The 12,072-nt window shown below is 36.9% G+C and overlaps 1 protein-coding gene across 1 annotated transcript; it reads left to right on the forward strand.

Annotated features, from left to right (window-relative positions):
* The first annotated feature begins 7,048 nt into the window (after positions 1-7,048).
* On the forward strand, positions 7,049-9,817 carry LOC131144791 (uncharacterized). Its single transcript, XM_058093653.1, has 5 exons — positions 7,049-8,038; positions 8,174-8,231; positions 8,316-8,399; positions 8,580-8,715; positions 8,851-9,817. Exons 1-5 carry the CDS (start codon positions 7,435-7,437, stop codon positions 9,118-9,120), a joined length of 1,152 nt encoding a protein of 383 aa, XP_057949636.1. The 5' UTR covers positions 7,049-7,434; the 3' UTR covers positions 9,121-9,817.
* The last annotated feature ends 2,255 nt before the right edge of the window (positions 9,818-12,072 follow it).

A 12,072-nucleotide genomic window follows, 5' to 3' on the forward strand; every position in this document is an offset into this window, starting at 1 on the left:
ACCCTCCAAAATGGAACTTTATCTTAGTTTAATACAGGATCAAATGCTTACATAAGTTAAACCAACAATAATCTCCCTAATCCCTCTAGCTACTAGGACCAACGAATTGATCGACTTGAAAACAAAGGTTGTATAATAGGGTGAGACACCTGTCAGTAAGGAAGAAAGTATTACAACAGTGTGTGACTGCATATATGCACATTTTCATGCAAATTCATACATTTGAAACATTTGTTTATATTACTGTAACATATAACATTTATCTGCCCATCAGTATTTAAATCATGCCTATGATTATTAGAACAACGACTAGCTTGTCATACATATATTGCCTATTTACCCCGTGGCACGGGTTGTTCACTGATATTTCCAACAATGCCCTGTTCGTGCAGGCATATGTCAAGTATCTATATATAGTCTGACTGCCCCCATCTAGTTTATTGATTCACCAGTGGTTTCATTACACCTGCTAACCGACCATCTATGTACCCACACTGATTTTAAACATGAGTGGTTGCACTGTACCCTTCCAGCTAAGGAATATTCCTTGCCATTGGGAGTATCTTTCAACACCATTACTGAAGCTTTTTTCAACTTCTTACATTGGAGTATCTTTCAACCCCTATTACTGGAGTATCTTTCAACTCCTTTTGTAGCAAGTTGTGGTTCCAATTATCATATATACAATTTATAGCAAAATACAATAACCTGTGCAATTCCAGTATTTTCACAAATTCAGATAATCACATCGAGTTCAAACCGGCACCTATCCACTCGATTTACCATTTTTACATATATATAGCTTGGTGTATAACGGGCCTCTATTTTCCACATTTTCAGTATAACAAATTGGGGCTCCGTTCTCATAATATATATCAATAGTATAGAAAATTCATATATATTTCATTTCAACATATATCACATGAGTTTAGTCCAAAAATCCGCTGAATGATATAAATCCAGTAACCATCACTTAAAAAGAAAAGTAAAGGATTCAAACATCTCCTATTACAATATAAATGCAAATAAGTAATTTTGTCATAAGATTTGGAGATCATATGCCAAAATCTTCGTTTTTACCAAAAATCGTAAAATCGTAAAATCGACATTTCTACTTGGTAGAATTTAGCAAATAAGTAGTTAAATCATACATATAAATATAAACTAGCTTTTTAGCGGTTTAGTTTTCCAAAAATGTCGTTGTAATCAATTTTCCCTTACCTTAAACTCAAAACGAAACTTCGTACAAAACGGTCTAAACCGACAACCCGGTATCCTCGAAACCTAAAAACCACAGAACATAACCTTACTATAACTTCGACCACTATCCAAATATCCAATCAAAATTGAAATCAGATCCTTACCTCGATTTTTGGGAAAGCCAAAAAATCTTCAAAATAACGATCCGATCCGCTAAAGTAGTAGAGTTTCCTCTTCTGATCCACGCAGTATCCTCCGTTTTTGGAAACGGACGACGAATAGTGAAGAATCTTAGAAAGAGAGAAATTTCGTTGGTAAAGAGAGAGAGAGAGGGCTTTCAGAAAGAAACTTGGCTTCTAAGCAACCAAAAGGGATATTTATAGGGCCTTTGACCAAGTCCAACTCATCGACGAGGCGGCGTCTTCGTCGATGAATCCACCACACAGCTCGTCGACGAACCCAAGTTTCGGATATTTCTCTGACCCGCTCGGTATTTTCTCGTCGATGAGGCTCTAAATTTCGTCGACGAGGGTTTGAAGGACTTCGTCGACGAATGTGACTCCTTCGTCGGTGAACCTAGCTTATACAGGTTTGGGTCTTTACACGTTATGCAGCGGGTATGGCCACATCTGATACCTATCAGGGCACTTAACTTACTCAGTAAGCCCTCAGGCGGAGAGTTTTACTTCACCTCAATTATTTATATTATTAATTCACACAGTTTTATTTCTCAATTTTATCATTCTCTATTTCTCAATTTCCATTCTTTCTTTCATTTCTCATTTTAGCCAATTTTATCATTCTTTCACTTTCCTTTTCCATTTTATTTTTCGGCTCATGAGTATCCTTGGTATCAAATACCAACATTGCATTGTAACTCATGGCCATGCTAAGGATCTTTCTTTCCACGCCATGCTTCCCCCCATGGTCAAGATTGTGCGGCCCGAAGGCTGGATCTAACCGCAGTTGGCCGACTCAGTTAGATCAAAATATAATATCGCGTCTGTAGTACGACTGGGCGGCCTATAACCTTGATCCGGACCCAGGGGGGCCAACAACCGTATAAAATAGTACAGTGGACTGTCACGCCACACACTCCAAGAGTCCGTGTGGTTGTACTAACACTACTAGCAACGGTAACATGCTTAATATCATAACCATCCATGAGGGTTCACTACCAAATACCCGCAATCATTATGCGGTATTGACATTTCATCAATCATATTCCAGTATATCACAATTCAATTCAATATAAATTTTCTCATCATTTTCTTTGCACATTTCATCATCTCGTAATAACATATATCATATTTCACGTATTTTTCACTTTTTCCCAAACTACTCATACCGGTAATTTGTACAAATTCATTTCTCATGCAAATAATTTCCACTCCCATATAAATATCATAGTTCATTATTTTTCACTAATCACATCAATCATTCTCATTTCATTATTTTCTCAGAAAATACCTATCGTTATATTTCACATTGCTCAACACATGTCATGTGCCACACACTTTTCATCTAATATTCATAATATATTAATTTCAGACTCCAAAGGATCACAAATTACCGTTACTCAAATGCCACACAATTTATCTGATATTTATATCATAATAATTTTCAGGCAAAATACAATATGCTCATTTTCATATATTAATTCAAACGGTAATTCTAAAAATACTACCATAATTTATTCCACTTACCTGACTTATTGAGAATCTCGTTATGACCCAAATCTTATGCCCTTGGCACCCGAAATTCAACTCTTACAATTTGCATTTTTCCTAGACTAATTAACCTATTTTCTGAAAAGAATACCCATCTAACCTTCCCTAAACTCCATATACCTCAAAATAACATTTAAACTAACATTTAATAGCCCCACTTAATTTCCTGAATTATGCCTGCGAGTCTCGAAATTACACCCGCGGAGCTCACCCAAACCCTAAATTTCAGAGATCCTACCTCAATCCGAAATGCTCAATATTTTAGCATTTCTAAATTTATTCTAATTAATTAAAAATAAGCCCCTTAATAACCCCGTACCCCAAATTTAGGGTTTTGCCCACGACCCCACAAGAATTTTGACCTGCTAGACTTGTAGAGAATCATCCCTAGATTCTCGTGATGGTGTTAGTTCATCAATCAGACTTATAATTTGTAAGAAATTGAGAAAAAAAGTAGAAATTGGCTTACCCCAAGAGATACACCTACCCCGCTGCTACCACCGATCCACTTCGATAGAAATGACGGTAGCGAAGAATGGAGTCCAACAGTATCTTCTGATTTTCGATCGAGCAAAAATTCGTCCCGAAATTGAAGAGAGAGGGAGAGAGAACAAGAGAAGAGAGAGGGACTGTGCGCAGAAGCAGAAAATAAGAAGGTAAGAAGAAAAAGGAAAAAGAAGGGGGCTCGCACAGCAATTGAATCCTCCTGAAGCTTCTACTTCAGGAGGTGTTATATGTTTATATATATAATAATAATAATAATAATAATAATAATAATTAATTAATTAATAATAATAATAATATATTTTATTAATAAAATAAAAATAAATTTTAATTATTGTATATTCTTTTCTTTTCTTTTCTTTTCTTTTTTTAAAATTTAATTAATTATTTTTTATTTTTTTTTTATTATTTTTTTAAAAATCACTCCACTAATCTTGTATAACTATTTTTGGTGTTGTTACACATTGAACTTCAAATTAAATCATGAGGAATGCATGCACAATTAAACCTAATTAATTATTACAATCCAAAAAATAAATAAAGTCTTTATGCCTTTTGCTCTTCTAAATCCTCGTGGAATATGCCGATTGGTATGAGCTCGAAGTACATTTATGACTTCCATTTTGCATCCTTCACTTGTGCTCCTAGAATTATAAACATGTACATTCACTAAGTATACAAGTGAGATGTTGTGGTTTGTCATAATCAAAAGAGGGATCATACTCAAAAAGTCAACAAATTGTAAAATTCTTGTTTGAATACATTATTTGATGAGACTTTGATTTTCATTCTTAAAATTATATTTTAGGAATATGGATTTTACTTCTTAGGTTTGAATTTGCGTAAATTAGACAAAACTTAATACAATTTTATTTAAGTTCGTATAAATTCACATTCAAGGTTCAAATTACTTGTTCCCTAACATGGGATATATAATTATAATTGAAACAAATAGTCAAAATACAAATTTTTATTTTCTTTTCATCTTCTTTTTTCAAACAAAATCACTACTTTGAACAAAACCATAAATATTTGTTTCCATTTTGTGTAATTTCCTTAATTATCAACTAACCGGAGCACTCACTCCATGCTTGCTCACATTTTTTTAAAGAAATTTTATACTTGTTTTGAGGAAATAATTGTATAGAAGATGAATAGGAGTTGAAAGGTAAATAAAAATGTTGATTATGAAAGCAATTATGATTAATTATAGGGGCGTTTTGTGGTAATCTTGTGCGATTATATGTGTATATTGGGACAGTTATGGGTAGTCATAGGGGATTTTGGATAGTTCAAAAACCATATCAAGAAAGGCGATTCCACCCATCTCCCATTTCATATTCCTAGTATGAGTCTCCTAAATCTCAAAGTGGAGACTTTCAATAAGGATGTCTCAAATTGATAAGTGAATGCTACCTAAGAGACTTTTGAGTATGAATTTTAGGTCTTGAATCTAGAATTGTGCGGATTTGAATAAACTTCATATACATTATATTTTTTTCAAAATTTATACAAGTCCAAAATCAAAACCTCTCCCAAATACAATGTTAGTATCAAATATCAAAGATACACACAATTAAACATATTATTGGGTATCTATGAGTATTAAACCTAAAAAAAAAAAAAAATTTCTTTTGAGAAAGACTTGCAAGGGGCAATCTCTCTATTAGGACTTCAAACTCTCCAATCAACAGGTTAGTATTTAGGCTCATACAAGTAAGAGGTATTACTTGGTATGGATCCTAATAATACGGTAGTAGATCTATATATTAGCGATTAGAGGCTTACAAATTCTACATGGAGAGATTGCCCTCGCAAGTCTTTCTCCTTTTCTTGTGTGCATAGGGCCACGTGATCCATGACATTTTTTCACTATAATTTTATATTTATTTTAAAGAAACAAGTGGAGAAAATGAATAAGAGTTGAACAATATTTAATTTGATTAGATGATCAATTACAGGGATGAAGTGCAATGTTCTTCCTAGTATTAGAGAATTATTGATTAAAGCATTAAATTTGATACATATATGTCTTTGTGTAGATCAAATGTCAACTTCTTATTTCCTTTCTTTTTTCTTTTTGATTACATAGGAACTCCAGCCACTAACAAGCCTTTCGGACCCCCCTAGTGCGGTACCAAACCTACGGATCGGCGTCCTCCCCATAGGTCTCGTTGATCAGGTAAAGTCCGGAATGCGGATACACGATTTCCGTGCATCAGTTGGACGTTCGGCCAACCTGACCCTTGGGACACATCTCCATTACCAACCACAGTCCCCATTGGCTCATAGAGAACTCTCACCATCTACGGTCTCCGCTGGTTCACAGAGCGAACTTTCACCATTCACGGTTCCCGCTGGCTCACAGAGTAAATTCTCACCATCCACAGGTACCGCTGGCTTTGTGAGTGTATTTATCTGAAATTGAACTCCTGATACTCCTTCTTACGTGTTGATGTCTTTCCACCGCGTCATGCTTGTGTTGGCTCTTATTTCCTTTTTTTTTTTTTTTTAATATTGCCGGGTGTCCACAACCATCAACGCACGTCCATTTTATGGTCCGCACGCACCGGTCGTGACTAGTCCCACGCCCCGTGATGGCTACCCCACACCACCACGAGGAGGTTAAATCAGGAGTCAGCTGCATGAATCGAACCCGGGATGCCAAGTCCTTTCTTCTTCTTTTTTTTTGGGTATGTCCGGGTATCCACCTACCGTCAACGACGTCCATTTTACAGTCCGTCGCACCGGCCAGTGACTAATCCCACGCCCCGTGGATCCGGCCCCACATCACCACGAGGAGGGTAAAGCAGGAGCCCAGGGGAGGAATCGAACCCGGGAGGCGCATTGCTGACCTCGTGAGAGGCACACCCGGAGTTCGCTCGACCACCTGAGCTACGCCCTGGGGGCATGCCAAGTACTTTCTTGACATAGTAGATAGTTGCAGAGCTAATATGACATCTTATCATGTCTAGTTAAAAAATGTGCACTTCTCGTGATAAAAAATTATTAGATTAGGTATATTATCTAAACATGTCATATTTTAGACAAATAATAATTTTATTTTATTTAAATTGATAAAATCTAAATTATGCTAAATTTTATTGATTGCACAAAATAAATAATTTAATTATTTGTTTAAAATATACACAATTTTACATAATAATTTTTCTTTCAAACTAAACCTGAATCTTGGATGATTTGGCACCTCGTTGATTTTCTCCTTCCATAAAAAAAAAAAAAAAAAAAAAAAAAAGGTTGTTAAATTTAGATATCTAACTACCTTTTCAATAAAATAAAATAAAATAAAAACTTTTCTACATCTCATAAGCTCCGTGGGCAGGCAACTTCGGATGGGTTTTGCACCCGAGCGTGGAACCTCAAGTAGGTCTTGTGTTTGATCGGTACAAAACATTATTAAGTTAAGCAGTATAATTAGGTTATATTTTAGATTTAAATAAAAAATTATTTATTTATTATTACTTATTTAAAATCAGAGGTGGTTAATTTAGGCAATCGAATAATTTAGACTAAGATAATGACATAATAATTTAAAATCAAATCATCAAATTTTGAATAATTTGAATCAAGCTTTCTCAACCTAATAATTTCTCGCATTCGCTAGCAATTGGGAGACAGAGACCGAAATTAAACAAACGATCAAGTAGCAAGAAGCGTGTCATCGTCATCCTCGTGGTGTCGTCAAGAAAAAGCAAAGCCCCTCACGAGAGGATGTATGGCATACCCCGACCGCCCCCATGTTCTAACTCACACCTGCGCCCCCCTTCCCCTGTCCCCACCTCCCCCTTTTTTATAAACCTATCACCACTGGCCACTGCCCACCGCATCCCCTCCCACCATGATCATACTCCATCAATCCCAATTCTCCTCCATCGATTCCCATCTCACGAATTGAGTTCCCTCGCCATCTCCTACCGTAATCTTAATCAATCAAAGTTTCCCAAACACCCATCGATTAGCTCTGGTTCAAAATTTCAAAATGTGCAACGCCAAGACCAGATCGCCGACGACGAGCTCCGTCGACGGCATCAACTGCAGACCGGTTCTTCAATCCGCCTGCAACCGCGTCGCCGGCGTTGATCGCCGTCGCCATTTTCCAATTAATAAACTCTCGCCCAAGTCTCCATCGACAGCGGCGGCGCCTCCGATTTCTCCGAAAAAATCGAAATCTCCGAGGGGTGCCGGGCCGCAGGGCGTGAAAAAGAGGGGCGGGAGCGACGTCAATGGGTTGAACACGAGCGCCGAGAGGGTGAGTATTACTACTACGGCGGCTCCGAAGACTCTGGCGAGTAGTTTGGAGAGGAAGAAGTCGAAGAGAAGCGGCGTTAGTTGCAGCGTAGGCGAAACGGCGTCGTTTACGTACTCTTCGTCTCTGATCGTGGAGGCGCCAGGGACCATAGCGGCGGTTAGAAGGGAGCAAGTGGCGCTTCAGCAGGCGCAGCGCAAGATGCGAATTGCGCATTACGGGAGAACCAAATCAGGGAAGTCTCTTGATTCTAATGTTAATGTTAACGTTCCCGCCGCAGCAACGGCCACCGCTGCCGGAGAAGAGAAGAGATGCGGTTTTATCACTTCCAATTCAGGTTTGGAATCTCTCTCTGCTGCGCTTTTTAAGAAAAATTAACTTTGAGATGCACTTAATTGCAACATGCTTTGGGTTGGTTTGTTTGTTTTAATTGTTCACTAATGTAATTAAATCTGCTAATCTGCACGTCTAGATCCTCTCTACGTTGCTTACCACGATCAAGAATGGGGAGTCCCCGTGCACGATGACAAGTAATTCTCTCTCTCTCTCTCTCATGAGTATATATATGATTGAAAGCTGAACGAAAGCTGAACTATGTGCTCTTGGGGGTGCAGAATGCTGTTTGAGTTGCTGGTGCTATGTGGCGCTCAGGTGGGTTCAGACTGGACTTCAATTCTCAAGAAACGGGAAGACTTCAGGTGGGTTTATCAGTTTTTAACCCCTTCTTTGGTTTTAAATTTTCTTTCCCCCCAAACACAATAGATTGCAACTTAAAAAATTAAAATAGAGATAGAATTTTCTCGAGAAAGTAGAGCAATTAGCTTATCTGTGTAACTATATTTTAATTGCTTTTTTTTTTTTATTATAAAAATGTTCAGGAAGGCATTTTCGGGATTTGACGCCGAAATCGTGGCCAACTTCCGGGAGAAACAAATAACGTCAGTTAGCGCAGAGTATGGCATCGACTTAAGCCGCGTTCGAGGTGTCGTCGACAACTCCAACCGTATTCTCGTGGTACAGTAACTAAAAAAAAATCTAAATTAATCTCTTTTCATTTATTATTATTTTTAAATAAAATCCTTAAATCAAACCATGCATACAATTAATTAATTAACTTTGTGTAGTCGGGTGTGTAACGTGTAATAACAGATAAAGAAGGAGCTTGGGTCGTTGGACAAGTACGTTTGGGGATTTGTAAACCACAAGCCCATCTCCACGCAATACAAGGCATGGCACAAGATCCCGGCGAAGACCTCTAAGTCGGAGAGCATAAGCAAGGACATGGTGAGGAGGGGGTTCCGATTCGTCGGTCCGACCGTGGTTCACTCCTTCATGCAAGCAGCCGGCCTCACCAACGACCACTTGATCTCCTGCCACCGCCACCTCCACTGCACCGCCCCTCCCCCTCCTGCTTCCTAGAATCCAATACGGATAACTAATAATCCCATGACAACTCCTCAATGCATAGTTTAAGAAATTAATTAACCAATTAAAAACTAAGCATACTTAATGATTTAGCTCTAGCCAGCTCGCTCGCTCGATTTCTAACTATTTTAACTTTTCATTTAGCTCGAGCTAATAATTATTGGTTGTGTATGATATATATACTATTAACTACGGTGTGGGGTGTGGCGACTACTGAGATGATTAATTAATTAGTGGGAAAGAAGTTAATCAATTAAGGTGGGTGAAGGAGACAGACAGGATGCATGTGCAGTGGCGGGGGCAAGGCATGTGGAGGTGTCAGAAGCTAAGGCTTTTATTCCGTGTGGCCATCTCACCTGCATTATTTGGTTGCTTTAACAGCTAGGCTGCGGGGGGAGTACTGCGAGCGGGACCACCTTTGATCAAATCTCCATTGCCTTTGGAATTTGGATACGTGATGTATTATATATACCATTATGACGCATATATAATTGTATTTCTACCTAGCTGCTTCTTTTGGCTTGCGTGTTCGAGTGTTTTTGAGTGAGTGGGAGTACCAAGTAAAAACCCCATGTGTGTTGGGGTTGGTGTGGACAGATTACAGATATATATTGATTTGGGTGTTGATTTGTAGATGTGTGTTAATAAGCTTTGCTTACTAATTAAGTAGACTATGTTAAAGTTGTTGACATGATAAGTTTGTTCTACAGCTTCACACTTTGTTTTGTGTTTTTCCCCTTTTGTCAATTATATATTAATTTGAAAATCATACATGTTGTCTTGGTATAATTATTCAAATACTTCATCTTATAAGTTTCTCCTCTTTAAGAATTTTCACTTTGTTTTGAGCTTTGTCATGCATGTTGATTTGAAAAATATATTGTTTTTTTATTACAAAGCAATTTTTGCTACATAGAGTTAGGTTTGGTCATATTGTACGTGTTTTCTTGTAATATATATATATATATATATATATATGTATATATATATATATATAGACAAACACATAAACACACACACACACTTGTTTATCTTGCAATGACTAATTGCAGAAGTGAGTGAAGATTCATCTAATAACAAATTAAAGTGATAGTTGTGTAATCCTTGTCAACTTTTCCTATCTCTCTTGTCTTAGGAGAACACAATCACTATTTAAGGTAAACCATAACTCAGTTAATCTTATCATATATGAGTGTTAACTATGTGGGTCAATTACAAAAATAATCAAATAGGTTGTAACTAATAAGAACCCCTTATAATATTATTATGTTAAGTTAGTGGAGGGCATTGAAGAATTCAATTGGAAATTTCATTTCCAATTCTACAGCCTTCTAGAGTTGGCCACCCAAATTAGATTTCCTAGGCTCTACAACCGTGAGTCATTTCCTTCTCTCTCCTCATGCTCTCCCACACTCTCTCTAGATTTCTCCTTCATTCGTAAGCCAAATCGACGATCGAAAATCACCACGATGATCTAGGAGCATTTCTCTAAAAATCTAGCGGAATAGATTTTTGAATTGGACTTTCCTAACACCACTCCAAGGTTAGGGTAAGATTTAGGGAATTCAACAAATTTGATGTTTTCGGAAGTTTAAAATCATTTATTTGAAGTTTGTGGGTTTAGGAAATGTTAAAATAGTATTTTACCGGGAGTTGAGTTGATTAAACTAGGATTTATGAATTCGGGGTTTGGGTGAGTGCCGCAGGCCCAATTTTGGGATCTCTGCAGGCGTAGCTTCAAAAAACCAGGTAAGGGGAATAGATTAAGCAAGTTGTTTTTTAAATTCTATAGGTTAAAGTGGAAATTATATGTGTATGCATATGATTATTATGCAAGTTTTGAAAGTCAATCGTTTAAACTGAGGTTTTTGAGCCTAGGGTTGTGTTAATAACTATTATTTTCGAAAATGAACCAATTAAAGTAAAGAAAAAGGTTACGGGATTTAAGTAATGGATTCTTTGGATAATTTGACTAATTGAAATGATTGGTTGGAATTGTTTTACATTTTCTAAAATTGATCAAGATGAGTAGGGTTAATTATCTCCGTTTTTCTTATTAACGCTTATTTTGAGTATTAGATAAATTGTGGAGATAATAGTAAAGCAGATAACAAACATAGATTGACTTATTATTCCAGTAGTTATATAAATATGTGTATTATTCAAATCGTGTGACATGAGGAAAAATGAAAATACTGTGTTGAGTTATGAAATATGTATAATATGTTGAAATACTTAAATGCGTTGGTGTCACAACCTGCTCATTTTCCACATATATATATATTTATTTATTTATAATAATATCATCATGAAATCAATACCACACATCTCTCATTCCAGCTCAGCAGATCACAATCCACCTAGACCCGTGGGTACCAGGGATATATCAGAACATACAGCAAAAGCCTTAGCAGCAGAAAACATACAATAATGTACATCTCAATACCATATATTACAATATACTAGAGTTGCTATAGTCTACAGTATTTCCATATATATCCCAAAAATCATATCTACGGACATTTCCCACAAAATCTAATTGTCCCTACAAAAACTTACCCTTCGCAGAGGGTAGATAAACAACTCTAAATCAGCAGGGCTTTTCCCGCTCTCCTATCAGGGCCTCCTGAAAAATTTGTAAAATTTAGGAGTGAGATACTTTTCAATAAGGGAAATAAACTAATACCAGTGTATGGCAACATAAGTATTCTGTGTTTTACATATATCATATATAACATATTCAGTATTGTTTATCAAATTTAGGAAAACATATATCAAAACATGGCAGAACATACTGCATTTTCATAAACATATCTCATCTCATACAATAATAATAACATAAAACAACTCTGATAGGTTAGTTGGTTGTTGTCATGTATTACCCCCACATGACCGGGTTCTGTGACCCGAAGGCGGGACCTGACAATGGTTGGCCGACCACTGCCA

The sequence above is a fragment of the Malania oleifera genome, chromosome 12 (assembly GCF_029873635.1).
Source record: "Malania oleifera isolate guangnan ecotype guangnan chromosome 12, ASM2987363v1, whole genome shotgun sequence".
NCBI lineage: Eukaryota > Viridiplantae > Streptophyta > Magnoliopsida > Santalales > Ximeniaceae > Malania > Malania oleifera.

Coding starts and splice junctions, on each gene's coding strand:
- LOC131144791 (XM_058093653.1), top strand. CDS start 7,435: ATGTGCAACGCCAAGACCAGATCGCCGACGACGAGCTCCGTCGACGGC. Junction 8,232..8,315: donor GTCCCCGTGCACGATGACAA/GTAATTCTCTCT, acceptor TTGGGGGTGCAG/AATGCTGTTTGAGTTGCTGG. Junction 8,400..8,579: donor AAGAAACGGGAAGACTTCAG/GTGGGTTTATCA, acceptor AAAAATGTTCAG/GAAGGCATTTTCGGGATTTG.